The sequence below is a fragment of the Indicator indicator genome, chromosome 10, assembly GCF_027791375.1.
Source record: "Indicator indicator isolate 239-I01 chromosome 10, UM_Iind_1.1, whole genome shotgun sequence".
Lineage (NCBI taxonomy): Eukaryota > Metazoa > Chordata > Aves > Piciformes > Indicatoridae > Indicator > Indicator indicator.
The window spans coordinates 32,986,105-33,004,032 of record NC_072019.1 but is presented as its reverse complement, the minus strand read 5'-3'; the positions used below and the strand labels follow the sequence as shown (position 1 = coordinate 33,004,032).

Below are 17,928 nucleotides of genomic sequence, written 5' to 3'. Positions count from 1 at the left end.
CTTCTTCTTCTTGTTCTGTTTCTTCTCCTTCCTCTCCTCTTTCTTCTCCTACCTCTCCTTCTTTCTTCTCCTTCCTCTCCTTCTTTCTTCTCCTTCCTCTCCTTCTTTCTTCTCATTCCTCTCCTTCTTTCTTCTCCTTCCTCTCCTTCTCCTTCTTTCTTCTCCTTCCTCTCCTTCTTTCTTCTCCTTCCTCTCCTTCTCCTTCTTTCTTCTCCTTCCTCTCCTTCTTTCTTCTCCTTCCTCTCCTTCTCCTTCTTTCTTCTCCTTCCTCTCCTTCTTTCTTCTCCTACCTCTCCTTCTTTCTTTTCCTTCCTCTCCTTCTTTCTTCTCCTACCTCTCCTTCTTTCTTCTCCTACCTCTCCTTCTTCTCCTTCCTCTCCTTCTTTCTTCTCCTTCCTCTCCTTCTTTCTTCTCCTTCCTCTCCTTCTTTCTTCTCCTACCTCTCCTTCTTTCTTCTCCTTCCTCTCCTTCTTTCTTCTCCTTCCTCTCCTTCTTTCTTCTCCTTCCTCTCCTTCTTTCTTCTCCTTCCTCTCCTTCTCCTTCTTTCTTCTCCTTCCTCTCCTTCTTTCTTCTCCTTCCTCTCCTTTCTTCTTCTTCTCCTTCTTTCTTCTTTCTTTTCCTTTCTTTTCCTTCTTTCTTCTTCCTCTCCTTTTTTCTCATTCTTTCTTCTTCTCCTTCCTCTTCTCCTATCTTCTCCTTCTCCTACTTCTTCTTCTTCTTCTCTTTGTATTATAGTAACTTCATTCAAGGATTTAGAGCTTTAAGAAACTTCTCTCATCTCGGGTGACTCATGAAAAGGCCCTAAGCTTTTTCATGAATGAGTCCTGATCTCATGCTGCAATGAGACAGATTTTTTGCTGCTTCAGTAATATAAAAAGGCCTTAAAACTTCCCTGCTTGGAATAGCTCTCCTCAAAGTGCAGTCCTCCTTTCCTGTTGACACTAGCATGGTGTTACTGGGGTTTTCCAGACCAGTATGTCTCAAAGCAGGGTAAGGTTAGTCTGCTGACATCTGTGCCTGGGAATGGAGGGAACAGAAACTGCTTTGCATCCTCCAATTCTGCCTCCTTGCTCTGAGGGCTCAGTGGTTCTAGTGTGTTTTCTTGGAAAAGTTGTTGACATTTCCTCTGTTTCTGTATGCAAATATTAATTAGCACACTCTGATAATATTATGGGGGTTTAGCTGTAAACATGAAACCCAAGGCCCTGTTGCAAAACACCATGAGAGATCACTGCATTGGCATGCAAAGGATGTTTTAACTTCTGTGTCAGCTAGGCTGGGCTTTTGTGTTGGCCAGATGGCAACGAGCAGATATCCTTTGATCATTGGAAGATGTTTTCTGCTGCTTTCTTGGAGGCAAAAATGCATTTGTTGCTGTTACTGATTGTGAAGGCCCTGCAGCTTCTGTACAAATGTGTGCTATTAATAACTGTAAACAGATGTCAGCCAATAAGGACTTTGGGGGGTTAAGAAAACAATCATAGAATCATAGAATCATAGAATCAGTCAGGGTTGGAAGGGACCACAAGGATCATCCACTTCCAACCCCCCTGCCATGGGCAGGGACACCTCACACTACAGCAGGCTGGCCAGAGCCTCATCCAGCCTGGCCTTAAACACCTCCAGGGATGGGACCTCAACCACCTCCCTGGACAACCCATTCCAGGCTCTCACCACTCTCATGGGGAAGAACTTCCTTACGTCCAGCCTGAATCTCTCCACTTGCAGCTTTGTTCCGTTCCCCCCAGTCCTGTCACTACCTGAGATCCTAAAATCAAGAATGGAAAAAAAAAAAAAAAAAGATGACATACAAAAACTCACAGGTAAGACAGATCTTGAAAAAAAAAGGAGATGACATACAAAATCTCAGAGATAAGACAGATCTACAACCCTGCCATTTGTCCTCCTCTCCTCTTGGGTCAAGCTGTTTGTTATTGTCTCATTTGTATTGTCTGGAAGTTGGCTGTATTGAAAAATGCCTCAAAGCACAGAGGATGGATTCATTCCACAGTAATAAGACTGCCATTAGCATGTAGGTAAAGCAGGATAAGAAAAGCTTACAAGAGTCTTCTCCTACACCGTAGCTTCCTTGCTTTCACACCCCTGTCTCGGAAGGGGAGATTTATTAATTGCCCTTACAACAGTAATAAAAGCTATGGCAAATGGGTATTAATAAAATATTAGTAACCCTTTATTAATGAAAATTGCCAGAACTGATTGGATAGGATCCTTGTAGGGTTGGGATATCTATTTAGAATGGGCAGATGCAGTCTCTGGGCAAGACACAAACAATTCTATGCAAACTGGGAGGCAGTCACTTGGAAGGAGAAGGTCCCCGAGAGCAGGCAGTGCTCAGTTACAGCGGGGGGAGGCTGGATCAGAACCTTTCAACCCCTAGGGCAGTGAATTGATTCCTCACAGCTGGTTTGACCCCCGTGGGGGATGCTGCTGCTGCTGCTGTGTCAGCTCTGGGGCGCTCTCGTCGGGCGCTGGCAGATTGCCGGCAAGGAGAGTTCAGCGCCTGGGCCCAGGCTGGGCTGGCTGCAGCGGACGGCAGGCAGTGAACGACGCTGCTCACGACGGGAGCTGGCTTGGCTCCTGCGGGGGAAACTGAGGCACGGCACCACTCTGGTGGCAAGGGGGAGCAGGCCAGGGGGATCTGGCTTCTAGGCTCATGGCTGCTCCGGCTTGCTGGGTATGGCTCGTGGCTATGTCCCGGGGTCTGGACCAGGCACTTGAGGCAGGGCAGGGCAACTCGAGGCAGCTTCTACGAGACAGGTCAAGTAGGCTTGAAAGCAAGCAAGGCTTAAGCAAGGCTTAAAGCAAAGTTTGAAGCAAGGTTTGAGCAAGGCTTGAAGCAAGGCCAAGGCAAAGGTGACTACCAAGTCACTTGTATATATACAAATCACCAGAGATCGATTGGTCCAGTGGGGCACTGAAGCTAACCTGTGGCTGCCCGGTGGAAGGTGTTCTGCCAGGCTATAGCCATAAAAGGCAGAGACAAAGACCTTGTCTCTGGGGAGCAGTGGTCAGCTTCATGCTCTCACCCCAGATAAACAACTTGTTTACCAGCCAGGCAGGAGTCCTGTCCCCTTTGTTCTTTTTCCCTCATTGCCTTGTCTTTCTGCAGGAAGGAGGGGAGAGAAAGGGACCTTGTCTAGACATCTTAAGGCCTGTCTGGGTTTGTACTGGGCCATGTCATGGCCCTACCATGACAGCCTCCTGTATCCTGTTCTCTCTAACCCTTTCCTCTGCATCTGCTTTGGTACAAGCTATATGAGTACACATTGTCCAACAACCATATTTCCAAGTGCCAGTGCTGCTCAAAGATCACCAGTCATGTAACCTGCAAACCACCAAGGTGGAACTACAGCCATTTGTGATGGTTCCTGCAGGAACCTCTGAGAACTTGTAAAAGTGTGTGGTGGGTTGAAATTGCCCCCCCCAGAAAATTGGAGAATTACCCCCAAATCAGACTAGCTCAGCAGGTGGGGAGGCAGAATGAAACTGTATTTACAAAACAAGCAAAAAATCTAGAATTATAAAATGCAATGAATATGTACAAAATATATATAGATACATTTACAGGTCAGGAACAGCACAAGGGACCCCTTTGAATTGTTCCCCAGAACCCTCTGGAAAATCCAGGGGGCTGCTCACAACCTCCCCTCTCCCCTTCCCTATCCTTTCATTCCCAATACCTCACAGACATAATATCAACCAGCAGAAGGTCAGGAAAGAGCTGAGGGAGCAATGCAAAAGCAGAGATCACAGAGAGAAAGAGGGAAAAGAGACAGAATAGTTTGTGCAGCTAACTTTTATCCTCATTAGCAAACCAATGGCATTATATAAACCTAGCATTATTTTTCTTTCCTAGCCAATGGCCACTTTCTTTTAATTTTACTCAAATATCTCCATAAAGTTCCTATTCTTTGTTTATAGTTAGGACACTAACCTAAGCTGAGCCACTTAGCTTTAGATTATAACCAAGTGCTTGTACAGAGGATGGTTTTGAGAAGGTATATGGGATGTGAGGTATATATTGGTTGTTGAAATTTCCCTTGTACTTCTCACCTGCCTTATAATATCCTATCCTAGGTTTGCCAGAACCAAAGAGAGACAGTATATTCCAAGGACTGAGAATGGATCAAGGATTCTACACCTCTAAAGACTTCCTACCCTTGGTAGCAATGGCAAGTAAACCAGGTGTGTGGGATTTGGTTTTGTTGTTGTGTTCAGTAAGTCATCAGGAGTTCTTAGAATCACAGAATCAGTCAGGGTTGGAAGGGACCACAAGGATCATCCAGTTCCAACCCCCCTGCCATGGGCAGGGACACCTCACACTACAGCAGGCTGGCCAGAGCCTCATCCAGCCTGGCCTTAAACACCTCCAGGGATGGGACCTCAACCACCTCCCTGGACAACCCATTCCAGGCTCTCACCACTCTCATGGGGAAGAACTTCTTCCTCATGTCCAGCCTGAATCTCCCCACTTCCAGCTTTGTTCCTTTCCCCCCATCTTTCCTGTAAGCCCCTTTCAGATTCTGGAAGGCCACCAGAAGGTCACCTCAGAGCCTTCTCTTCTCCAGACTGAACAACCCCAACTCTCTCAGTCTGTCTCCATAGCAGAGGAGCTCCAGCCCTCTGCTCATCCTGGTGGCCCTTCTCTGGACATGCTCAGCATAAAACTGAGGGGCCTGGCTTTGAGAAACTATTATACAAAACTATCAACTGCAGGTTATCTTTTGAAAAAGAACAAGTATTATTCCTTATAATCTGTTAAAAAATGATGTTTTGTTTTGTTTTTTAACTAGAGTGGGATGATAAAGGATCTGATAGGAGGGAAACTTACTTTTTTAATAAAAAGATCTGACAATACTGATTTCAAGCTGTCAGGCCCCACAATCATAGAATCAGGGTTGGAAGGGACCACAAGGATCATCCAGTTCCAACCCTCCTGCCATGGGCAGGGACACCTCACACTAATGCTACAAGCATGTTGTCATTCAGATTCTTTTCAGCTGGAAAGCTGCAGCTGCTTAGAGTACTGACTATGAAATTATGTATATGAAGGTATCTTAAAAATGGGACCAAAACTGTCTTTCACTGAAGCAGAATAATTTGATAGTGACACTCCATGCTTGGAAATGGTACGATGCAATTTTACACTGCTTTGAGTAGAAGAACCTTTTGAGCTGTCATGCAGAAGTGGTTTCTCTGCTTGAAAATGTGGGGTTTTTTTGGTTTTTTTTTTTTCCTTTCATCTTTCAGGGATGTGTGCCTGTCACTCTCCATTGCCATCAGTCCATGGAAGTGTGATTGTGCTGGGTGCAGGAGACACTGCCTTTGACTGTGCAACATCTGCCGTGCGCTGCGGAGCTCGCCGCGTCTCGGTGGTCTTCAGGAAGGGGTTCACTAATATCAGGGCTATCCCAGAAGAGGTAAAACTGAACACCAGCTTGATGGGAAGGAATGTTGCTTGCTATTTCTACCAGGGCCTGAAAGCATGCTGTAGGCACTTAAAAAGGCATCTCCTAAAGGGGCTTTTAACCAAAATGCTCTTGGAATGTGTAAATGTGAATTGAAGGGCTGAGGCTCACTGGGTGCAGGCTCTGTGTGAATAGGTTTGTGCCTGTTTCTTGTAAAGTCAGAAGGATGTGTTTGCATATCAGGGGTGGAATTTCCTCTGACTTGGAAAATACAGTAAAAGTTTTAATCTTGGAAGCACTCCAGAGATCAAACAGACATTTGGTTGACAACTGGCTGGATGTGAGCCAGCAGTGTGCCCAGGGGGCAGGGAAGGCCAATGGCATCCTGGCCTGGATCAGGAATGGTGTGGCCAGCAGGAGCAGGGATGGAATTCTGCCTTGTGCTCAGCACTGGTGAGGCCTCACCTCCAGCACTGTGTGCAGCTCTGGACCACTCACTGCAAGAAAGATCTTGAGGTCCAGAGAAGAGTGACCAGAGTCGTGAGGGGGCTGGAGGGAAAGTCTGATGAGGAGAGGGAGCTGGGGGTGTTCAGCCTAGAGAAGAGGAGACTCAGGGAGGACCTTATCAGTCTTTACAAGTACCTGAAAGGAAGTCATAGTCAGGTGGGGGTCAGGTTCTGCTCCCAGGCAGCTTGTGACAGGACAAGAGGGTATGGCCTGCAGCTGTGCCAGAGGAAGGTTAGGTTGGATTTAAGCAGCAATTCTTCATGGAAAGGGGAATCAGACACTGGGATGGACTGCCCAGGGAGGTGGTGGAGTCGCCATCCCTGGTGGTGTTTAAGCAAAGCTTGGATGTGACACTCAGTGCCATGGTCTGGTCAGTGTGGTGGCGTTAGGTCACAGGCTGGGCTTGGTGATCTCAGAGGTCTATGCCAGCCTCAATAATTCTGTGATTTGAGAATTGCAGGCTACTCCTCAGGTCATGCTGAGATCCTAGAATGTTACCTTCTGACTGCATAGTGATCCTGATGTTGCCTTAGGAGCCTATAAAATCTTGCAAGGAAATTGCTCATAGTGATTTTTGGCTTCAAGTCACTGCCAATGGCAAGGTTTCTCACCACAGATTTCAGTGTGCAATTTGATTTTTAGTTTGGCTTTGGCATTCATCAGGACATCCGCACATTCTGAAACTGACTCTACTTCTTCAATGTTTCTGTGCTAGAGGAAAGCTGTTTCAGATGAGATCTTATTTCATAGAATCATCAGGATTGGAAGGGACCTCAAGGATCATCCAGTTCCAACCCCCCTGCCATGGGCAGGGACACCTCACACCAGATCAGGTTGCTCACAGCCACATCCAGCCTGGATGCAAAAACCTCCAGGGATGAGGCTTCCACCACCTCCCTGGGCAACCTGTGCCAGTGTCTCACCACCCTCCTGGGGAAGAACTTCTTCCTAACATCCAATCTGAATCTTCCCACTTCTAGTTTTGCTCCATTCCCCCCAGTCCTGTCACTCTCCGACACGCTCAAAAGTCCCTCCCCAGCTTTCTTGTAGCCCCCTTCAGATACTGCAAGGCCACAAGAAGGTCTCCTTGGAGCTTTCTCTTCTCCAGACTGAACAGCCCCAACTCCCTCAGTCTGTCTCCATATTTTACACTTTTGTATGTCTCAGGATATCAGTGCATTGCATGCTTTTTTATCATGAGATTTATGGTAGTTTGGTCATCTGTTTCACAAAAATTAGTTTGGCCTTGAAGACTGCAGATAAGACTGGAACCATCCTCCCCCCACACCAGATAAGGGAGCTCACTGTGTCCAGGGTGGAGAAAGGGAAGAAAGAAAGAGAATAACTTTGCAGTCAGATTTTTAGAGGTGCAGGATTTATGGAAGGAAATACAAAGATTACACCTCCTGGACACTCTGTACCTTCTGGAGGACTCAACTTTGTGGTTGCTTTTAAAAGGCACCCAGCTCAAACTGGGACGCTGCAACAGAAGGGTGCATGGTAACATCTTGAGGAAAAAAAAAAAAGGCTTTTGTTTCTTTCATAAAAACACACCAATCTTGGAGTCATATTGTATTGCTTCTCCTCTCCAGATGGAACTTGCCAAAGAAGAGAAATGTGAATTTCTGCCTTTCCTTTCCCCTCGGAAAGTTGTGCTGAGAGGTGGACACATCGTTGCTATGGAGTTTGTCCGAACGGAGCAAGACGGGGATGGAAACTGGAGAGAAGATGGAGATCAGGTTGTCCGTCTGAAGGCTGACGTGGTGATCAGTGCCTTTGGCTCCATTTTAGCTGACAACAAAGGTAACCTTGGCTAATGCATCCTGCAAATGCTGGTCCTCAGGTTAGCTGCAGCCAGTTGCTGTCCCTTGACAGCCTTGTGAGCTGAGCCTTCTGGAGGTCATGCAGCTCCTGCCTGCTGATGGAATTATAGAATCAGTCAGGGTTGGAAGGGACCACAAGGATCATCCACTTCCAACCCCCCTGCCATGCCCAGGGACACCTCACACTACAGCAGGCTGGCCAGAGCCTCATCCAGCCTGGCCTTAAACACCTCCAGGGATGGGACCTCAACCACCTCCCTGGACAACCCATTCCAGGCTCTCACCACTCTCATGGTTAAGAACTTCTTCCTTATATCCAGTCTGAATCTCCCCAATTCCAGCTTTGTTCCATTCCCCCCAGTCCTGTCACTCACTGATATCCTAAAGAGTCCCTCCCCAGCTTTCTTGGAGCCCCCTTCAGATACTTGAAAGCCACAAGAAGGTCACCTTGGAGCCTTCACTCCTCCAGACTGAACAGCCCCAACTCTTTCAGTCTCTCCTCATAGCAGAGGAGCTCCAGCTCGGCTCATCCTGGTGGCCCTTCTCTGGACACCTTCCAGCATGTCCATATCCCTCTTGTAATAGAGGCTCCAGAACTGGATGCAGTACTCCAGGTGGGGTCTCACCAGAGCTGAGTAGCAGGGGAAAAATCCCCTCCCTGGCCCTGCTGGCCACACTTCTCTTGCTGCAGCCCAGGCTCTGCTTGGCTCTCTGGGCTGCAAGTGCTCACTGCTGGCTCCTGGTGAGGTTCTCATCCCCCAGCACCCCCAAGTCCCTCTCCTCAGGGCTTCTCTCCAGTCTGTCCCTGCCCAGCCTGTAGTTGTGCTTGGGATTGCCTCTACCCAGCTGCAGGACCTTGCACTTGGTCTTGTTGAACCTCCTGAGGTTGGCTTGGGCTCACCTCTGCAGCCTGTCCAGGTCCCTCTGGATGGATCCCTTCCCTCCAGCTGTCTGCTGCACCACACAGCTTGGTCTCATCAGCAAACTTGCTGAGGGTGCACTCAATGCCACTGTCCATGTCACCAACAACGATGTTGAACAAGACTGGTCCTCTTTACAGGAATTTCTTTGTCCTTTAGGTATACCTCTTAGAACAGAACTTGAGGGTCTGATGACAATGATAAGAATTTTTTTTCCTATGTTGCTGTATAGATCAGGAACTCAGAGGTGTGGTTGCTCAGTATGTATCTTTCTTCTTAATGCAAATGGAATCATAAAGAATACTCTTGGAGATTTCTTCACTTATGAGAAACTCCTTGTACTACAACTTTTAACTGAATTAATCTGATCTCTGAATTTTTTTCTTTTTCCCTTTTTAACCCAGCAAATTAAGCAAGAATTAACATAAATTCATCATTCTGGTTCAGCTGGCCTAGGGATCATTTCTTGTGCACACCTGAGAGAACTGTGGAGTCTCTCTCTCATATCCAGTATGTGTTCAATTCACCTGTACTTGCCTCAGATTGGCTCATAATTGAGTTGTACTTTAAAATCTGTGACCTTAAAAATGAAGTAGTTTCATATTAAAGACTAGTTGGCATATAGATTGCATTTTAGAGACTGAACAAATTGCCTGCATGTATGTCCTGGGTTAACATAGCCCACTCTGATAAGCCCCTCACAGACAGGATGGAAAAGTGACACATAAGAATACTCTGGGTTGAGATACAGAGTTTTACTGGACATGATCCACTGCACTTTTACTTCAGTGATTGCAGAAAAGCACAGCAAAATGCAGAAGCAGCAGCAGAAGCCAGGGGTAAAACAGTTCCCAGACCCAAGCATGCAGGAACCAGCCCAGAGGAAAAGACCAACACCACAAACCCAGAAAGCAGAAGCAGCAACCAGAGCAGGAAGTCTCTCATGTTACAATCTGAACTTCAAGCCCCAGGACACTTTGTCCTAGCCAGCAACTTCATTTTGAAGCTGGCATGAGGCAGGATGGTATTGACTATGGCAAGTGGAGGGATCCAAGCTCTTTTGGGTGGTGTGCACTTCTAAGCTCAACACTCAGAGAAACGTCTTTACAGCGAGGGTGACGGAGCACTGGAGCAGGCTGCCCAGAGAGGTTGTGGAGTCTCCTCTGGAGACTTACAAAACCTACCTGGATGCATTCCTGTGTGAACTACCCTAAGTGATCCTGCTTTGGCATCTGGGTGATCTCTTGAGGTCCCTTCCAATCTCTAATCTATTGTGATGCTGTGATACCAGGCTGGATGAGGCTCTGGGCAACCTGATCTAGTGTGAGGTGTCCCTGCCCATGGCAGGGAGGTTGGAACTCAGTGATCCTTAAGGTGCCTTCCAACCCTAACAATTCCATGATTCTATGATACTGTGACTATCATCAGCCGGTTCAACTCAACTCATGACAGTGCAGCAAAAGGAGAGCTGAAGAACATGAGTACAACAGCAGAGCTCAGACTGTCTTCCTCTGGCAGTAGGCAAGATTGAAAGAGTTCAGGAACATGCTTCAAATGTGCCCTGAAAGTAACAAAAAAACCCCAAACAAACAAACAAACCACTGACTTAGCAGAAGAAAAACTGATAAAATGAATAGGTGTTGAGCCTGGAGATACTCATCAAGGATAGCAGGTTCTGAAAGCCTTAGTGATCAGACTGCCTACCTCTCCAGAGCATGGTTGTGCCACCCAATTAAGCCACAGCATGTTGTCATGGTCCTTTGGGTATGAATGCTTTGAGAAAAGTCTTTGCAAGTGCCTCAGAGTGCACCTCACCAGAAAATTTAGTAATGTGGTGCTGCTTCTGCCAGTGCTGATGGGAATTTCAACATTTCATGGCATAATGGGATGTTATGGTTTAAGCTTGCCTGGAGTCCAAAAGCCCAAATGGAACAGATTTAGGTTGCCTCCCCTCTCCCTTTATCCCAGCAGAGAAAAGCAAATTAGGCAGGAGGAGAAAAGAGAGGTAAAATCATGAAAGAAACAGTCTTGAATCAATTTGGAAGTATAAAGGTAAGTTTGACAAAATATAAAAGGCATTGGAGTAAAAGGAACATTACAAATGTATAAGGAAAAAGGGTAAATAAAAATATATACAAACCCAGGCCCAGCTGGCAAAGGATTCTCTTTAGATGCAGTCCTTGGGGGTCTGGAGCAGGATGGAACAGACCCCACCACGTAGTTACAGCAGGAACAGTGTCTCAGGCAGGTGAGGGAAGGAGCAAGAGAGAGAGAGAGATAGGAAATGTCTCCCCTTAAATAGGCTGTGGACAGGACATGTGAGTGGAATAGACTTTGATGCAGGGACCCCTCCCCCTGGGAGGAGGGACTAAGTCTCTCTGCCCACCTGGGTCAGGTTTCTTTGTCCACCTGGGGGCTAGGTTCTTTTCAGCCCAGCCCTTCCTGGGGATTTTGTGAATCTCATGGGATTTTGTGAATCTTCTCAATCAAGGACAACTGTAAGTACCTAAGCAGAGTCTAGCAGTGTTTGTGGACATACCTCAGGCATATAAATGTATGACTGCTCACATCTGCCTTTTCTGTATGCTTTAATGAAGTGAAAGAAATGAGTGTTCTGATAGTAAGGTTTTATAGAGTTATTGGTAAAGTTGTACCAAAAGAGTAGTGACTTCATGGGAAGACAAAACATTGGTTAGTGAAAATAAATTGTAAGTCCTGTTGAAGAATTTAGAACATAGCCATCAGCAGAATCTGAGCAAGCTACTGTCTGTAATCTGAATGAGCTACTAGGTGCTTCCAGTCCCATTGTGTATGGAGTTAAACTATCATACAGCCATGAGAAGAGTCTGAACCCATGCAGTAAAAAACAAGGATCAGCCTGATCCCCTGAGGAATATGTGAGGGAGCATTCCTGGCTTGTTTGTGTTCCTCTTGGTTTGGGACAGGCTGTAATCTAGACAGCAACTGCACCCAGCAACAACACACATACAGTGCTGGCTGTGCAGGGCTGCCTCCTGCCCTGCAGTTGCCTCCTGCTCTAAAGGGCATAGGAGGTACAGTGTACATCCCTGAGACAACAGACACCCCTTCCACTTGGAGATGGGACCTGGGCATGTTTACTCTTGAGAAGGCTGAGAGGGGATCTGACCAATGTCTGTCAATAGCTGAGGGATGGGTGTCAAGGGGAGGGGGCCAGGCTCTTTTCAATGGTGTGCAGTAATAACACAAGGAACAAGAGGTTCAAACTTGAACACAGAATGTTTTACCTCAACATGAGGAGAAACTTCTTTGGTGTGAGGGTGACAGAGCCCTGGAGCAGGCTGCCCAGGGGAGTTGTGGAGTCTCCTTCAATGGAGCCTTTCCAAACCCACCTGGATGCATTCCTGTGCAGACTGCCCTGGGTGATCCTGCTCTGGCAGGGGGGTTGGACTGGATGATCTCTGGAGGTCCCTTCCAGCCTCTAATGTATTGTGATACTGTGATCTGTATTGGTCATGATTTGGGACTCAATCTAACCTTCAGGAAGCAGGGAGAAGAAGATAAATATTTACTTATTTTTTTTCCCCCAATCTTTAAGAGATTGATAAACTACTCTTATAGTGGAGCTGACTGAGAATGTGGGGAAGTGCTGTTGCTTTTGTTTTTTCTACATCCTTTGTTTAGGTTTTTTGAAAGGTTTCCTAGAGCCTCACATGGAAAATCAATCCCTAGCCTATGTAATTGAGTTGCTTGGTTGTGATTCAAAGCCCTTATGATAAAGGACTGACTGTGCTTTTTGCTTGCCCATTAAAACCTGCTGCAGCTAAAAGGTTGAACTTCTTTGGTTGCTGTGGTGGGTTGAAATTGCCCCCTCCATACCCACCCCCCCCCCCCCATTAAAATTGCCAGACCAACTCAGTTGGAAAGCAAATGCAGCTCTATTTACAAGCAAAACTACAATATGGAAATATGAAATGCAATGAATATGTACAAAATATACAATATTTACATATAGTTACAATATCTAGACAACACAAGAACCCCTCTGGACAAAACCAGGGGGTTATCAACAGCTTCCTCCTCATCCCCCTCCCCCCCCTCCCCCTGTACACTGGACAAGAGAAAAAGAACAGAGAGTAGCTGTCAGTACTTAGCCACAACAACGACACAGCCAAGATCAGCAACGGCCAAGCAAAAGCCTCCAGCTGGTATAAGCTAGAGTGAAGAAGTCAAAAAGAATCATAGAATCAGTCAGGGTTGGAAGGGACCACAAGGATCATCCAGTTCCAACCCCCCTGCCATGCCCAGGGACACCTCACACTACAGCAGGCTGGCCAGAGCCTCATCCAGCCTGGCTGCAAACACCTCCAGGGATGGGACCTCAACCACCTCCCTGGACAACCCATTCCAGGCACTCACCACTCTCATGGGGAAGAACTTCTTCCTCATGTCCAGTCTGAATCTCCCCATTTCTAGTTTTGTTCCATTCCCCCCAGTCCTATCACTACCTGACACCCTCAAAAGTCCCTCCCCAGCTTTCTTGTAGCCCCCTTCAGATCCTGGAAGGCCACAAGAAGGTCACCTTGGAGCCTTCTCTTCTCCAGACTGAACAGTCCCAACTCTCTCAGTCTGCTCTCATATCAGAGCAGCTCCAGCCCTCTGCTCATCCTGGTGGCCCTTCTCTGGACACCTTCCAGCATGTCCATATCCCTCTTGTAACAGAGGCTCTAGAACTGGACACAGTACTCCAGGTGTGGTCTCAGCAGAGTGGAGCAGAGGGGGAGAATCCCCTCCCTGGCCCTGCTGGCCACACTTCTCTTGCTGCAGCCCAGGCTCTGCTTGGCTCTCTGGGCTGCAAGTGCACATTGACAGCTCCTGGTGAGCTTCTCATCCCCCAGCACCCCCAAGTCCCTCTCTTCAGGGCTGCTTTCCAGCAAGTCCCTGCCCAGCCTGGATTTGTGCTTGGGATTGCCTCTACCCAGATGCACAAAGAGAGTTAGTTTATACAACTCACTTCATGTTAGTTATCAGAGCAATGGGATTATTTCGACCTTATCATTATTTTCCCTTTTACATCCAATGGTAGTTTATTTACATTTTGCCATTTTTCTCCTCAGTCTGTAGAAAATTTTCCTAGGCATCAGCCTAAAACTATCACAGTTGCTTACACCCTGCCATCCTTGTGTCTCTTAGTTCTCTCTCAATTGGCTGTTGTGAGGTTTTTAAATAGGAACTTAAATTGGGAGGAGAACAAAGTGGTGCAGTGAGCTAATTGTGAAAGCAGAGAGTCCTTTACCTCGGGGGCAAAAAATGCACCTCTGTTTCAGGCTGTTGTGTTTGGTGAAACTGCTACTAGCAGTAGCAATCAAATTCCAAGGGAAAAGGCAAGGAGTTGGGTTTGGAAGCTGCAAAAGTGAAAAAAAAAAAAAAACAAACTAAGACTTGACAGAAAAAAAAAAAGTGTTTATTCTGAGCACAGCATTTCAGCTGCTTTTGAATCCTGAATTTTTTAGTAAGCTGACTTAATGAAAGTCAAATTTTCTTGTCACCATTGGGCTGGATTGCAACCAAATTCCCAGGCTATCTCAGCATACATAACAAAGTGAGAGCCCCAGACATGATTCTATGATTACAGGCTGAATGAGTTGGGGCTGTTCAACCTGGAGAAGAAAAGGCTCTGGGGAAACCTTACACCAGCCTTCCAGTACCTGAAGGAGGCTATGAGAAAGTTGAAGAGGAATTTTTATAAGGGCAGGTGGTGATAGGACAAGGAGCAATGTTTTTAAACTAGAGCAGGGTAGATTTGATTGGACCATTTAGATTGGTGAGGCACTGGAATGGGTTGCCCAGAGAAGTTGTGAACACCTCACCCCTGGAAGTGTTTAAGAACAGGCTGGATGGAGAGCTGAGCAATTTTATGTAGTGGAAGGTGTCCCTGCCCATGGCAAGGGGGGTGGAACTAGATGATCTTTAAGATCCCTTCCAACTCAAGTCATTTCTATGATTCTGTATTTCTGTGATTCTGTGATTCTATGAATCTGTGATTCCATTATTCTGTGATTCTGTGATTCTTTGATTCTATGATCCTGTGATTCTATGAATCTGTGATTCCATTATTCTATGATTGTGATTGTGTGATTCTATGATTCTGTGATTCTGTGATTCTATGATTCTGATTCTGTGATTCTATGAGTCTATGATTCTGTGATTCTATGAGTTTATGATTCTATGATTCTGATTCTATGATTCTGTGATTCTATGATTCTATTATTCTGATTCTGTGATTCTGTGATTCTATGATTCTGTGAGTCTATGATTCTGTGAGTCTATGATTCTGTGAGTCTATGATTCTGTGATTCTATGATTTTGTGATTCTATGATTCTATGATTCTATTATTCTGATTCTATGATTCTGTGATTCTATGATTCTGATTCTGTGATTCTGTGATTCTATGATTCTGTGATTCTGTGATTCTATGATTCTGTGATTCTGATTCTATAATTCTGTGCTTCTGTGATTCTATGAAATGAGCATTTGCTGTAGAAGAGAAAGTTCATTTTTGTCTTGAAGAGATGGAGATATTCAGATATTCTCCACCATCAAGATGAAAACACTGGAGGAACTCAAAACTGGGCAGTGCCATGAAGAAACTAATCTGACTTGAAACTTGATCTGGTGATGACCTAGGTGACCTCCAGAGGGCCTTTCTAGGCTGAATTATTCTATGGCTGGATGACTGAGAATGCAGATTGAATAAACATGTTAATTGTTGCTCATACAGAGAGCTCAGTCAATTGAACTACTTTGTAAGGCACCTGAGGGAAGTATTAGTAGGGACTAAGCTATTAGGATATGTCCTATTTGTTATGAATGTTGTTAAATGCTGGTACAACTGATATAAGATTAGAAAAAATGCTGTGAAAACTAGAGGGACTGAGATCAGATTTAGCTCCAGTTCAGCAAATTGTTCGGGGCTGCCTTGATGCTCTTATTTGGAAGTTTTGTTCACCAAGATGTGGATGACTGCTGTTAGGAGAAGAAATAGCCCACAGATTAGAAAGCTTTCCGTGGTCTATTTTCCTCAGCAAGGTGTTTCTTATTCTTTCGTGGTACCTATGACATTTACAACTGAAATTCCATGTACTCACAGCAGGCAGTTAGTTTTTTTGTTTGTTTGTTTCATTAAAATAAATTATTGATTGTGGGGTTTTGAGCAACAGTACTGGTAAGGTATTCATGCTCCCATTGGGAATCATATAAATGCATCATCAATTTAAAGGAATGAGCTCCTAAATCCATTTTATGCTCTGGAAGTTGCTAATAGGCAAAGCAGGAGGGTTGCCTTCTAGACTATTTTAAGAACATTATCACTTTACTGAAACCAGTAACAGAACCCCCAGCAAGTTGTTACATCAAACCACTGCAGATGGAGTTAGGGAAATGTTTGGCTTCTTTAAAAAAATAAAATACATTTTTTTTTGCAAGCACAAGCTGCCTTTGTTTTTTTTTTTTTTACTGCATAGCTTATCAAATCCCTCAAGCCATCATAACTGACCCATAAAAACAAAGAAATGTGAGAGAATGTTGTACCTCTCCTCGTGTTCCTGCTCTTCTTCTTAGTTAGTTTGTTGTTTTGGAGGTCTGGGATGTGTTAGTGAATTAATTGAAATATCTGCTGTGAGTATCCCAAATTGGAACTATTCAGCATACACAAATGTAACTCTGTGTTCTCCCTAGCACTGCACACAAGCCCTCATCATCCTCCTTCTCCTAGTTCAGAGTGGGGCAGATTGCTCTATTGCTCCAAAAGGGGCAAAAGAATAAGGCTCACACAAATGGATTGGAGAATTGTGGAAAGGTTAAATGGAAAAGCAATTCATATGCTACAAAAACTGCAGGGCATCGTGGTGAGCATAGCAAAGTTCCTTTACACTGTTTGGTCACCCAAGTATGCAAAACATTCTTGGGAGCATTATTTGGGCTTTGAAGCAATCCTCACCTGACTCTCCAAAGGTGAGAAATCTCCCATGTAAGAAGGCAGCCATCATTATTCCTTTACAGAAGATTTGTGCTGGCCTATAAGGGCAGCAGCAAGCCCAGAGAGCAGAAAAGGAATTGCAGCTGAGTCACCTGAGTAAATAATGACCTGTGTTATTTTCAGTGTCCAGTTCCTAAACAATAAACTGACTACAAAATGAGAATAACTGTTTGGTTTCTGTCCTAGGTCAGAGCAGGACAGATTGCTCTATGGCTCCAAAAGGGGCAAAAGAATAAGGCTCACACGAAGGGATTGGAGAGTCATGGAAAGGGTAAATGGAAAAGCAATTCATAGGCTACAAAACCTACAGAGCATAGTGGTGAGCATAGCAAAGCATAGAAAGTTCACAGGAATCCCCAGCCTAATCTTACCACACAACTTCCTTTACACCAGACCAAAACCCCAGCACTGCTCTTCTCCCCATCTGGGGTTCACCAAAACCCCAGGGCTCCTTCTTCCCCTCCCCACTGCTAGGCTGGTTTCAGACTGGCCAGGCCTGAACTGCTCCTTACCTTTTACCCTGGCATTAGATTGCACAGGGGAAAAAAAAGTTGCTCAGGCCAAAGAGGCCTGGGATGCTCTCCTACTGATACCATGGGAGCAGAGAGGGAAGAAAGAGAGAGACAATAACTTTGCAGCCAGAGGTATAAGGGTGCAGGATTTCTGGGGAGAAATAGACTATTGCCTGTGTCCCCATCCTGGGCTGGACACTCTGGACACTCTGGACACAGGAGGTCTCAGCTCTGGGGCTTCTTTTTGTTGGAGGCACCCAGCCTAAGTGGCCACACTCCTTAAAACAGCAGCACAGCTGAAGTCCAAACTTTGAACAACCATTTTCTTATTTGTTTTGTTCTGAATAAGCAAAAGAACTGAATGTTTGGACTGCAGAATTTTGCACTGGACCACACATCCTTCTTCTCATCTATTTTCCTGAATTTCTGAGGAGAACCACAGAGAAAATATGGAAAATACTATGCTTGGTCAAAATACACTGCAAAATGCAGTGCAGAACAGAGGACCAAAGCAGCAGTTAAAAAGGAAGGCTTCCCTTTTACCAGAACACTGCATCTTAACATATTGATGGCTGATTTATTTTTCCTGGACACCTGAAAAAAGGAATGGGAAAAATATCACAGTATATCAGAGGTTGGAAGGGACCTCAAGAGATCATCAGGTCCAACCCCATATCCAAGCAAACTTCAAATACTGCCTGTGCAAAAAAACCCTAGAA

At 45.5% G+C, this 17,928-nt stretch overlaps 1 protein-coding gene across 1 annotated transcript in view; it reads left to right on the top strand.

Annotated features, from left to right (window-relative positions):
- Window positions 1-17,928, top strand: part of DPYD (dihydropyrimidine dehydrogenase) — a 605,351-nt gene that overhangs the window by 244,656 nt on the left and 342,767 nt on the right. Inside the window, exons 9-11 of the mRNA XM_054384577.1 lie at window positions 4,099-4,206; window positions 5,272-5,441; window positions 7,529-7,739. Of these exons, the coding sequence (XP_054240552.1) occupies window positions 4,099-4,206; window positions 5,272-5,441; window positions 7,529-7,739 (489 nt within the window). The remainder of the gene's footprint in view (window positions 1-4,098; window positions 4,207-5,271; window positions 5,442-7,528; window positions 7,740-17,928) is intronic.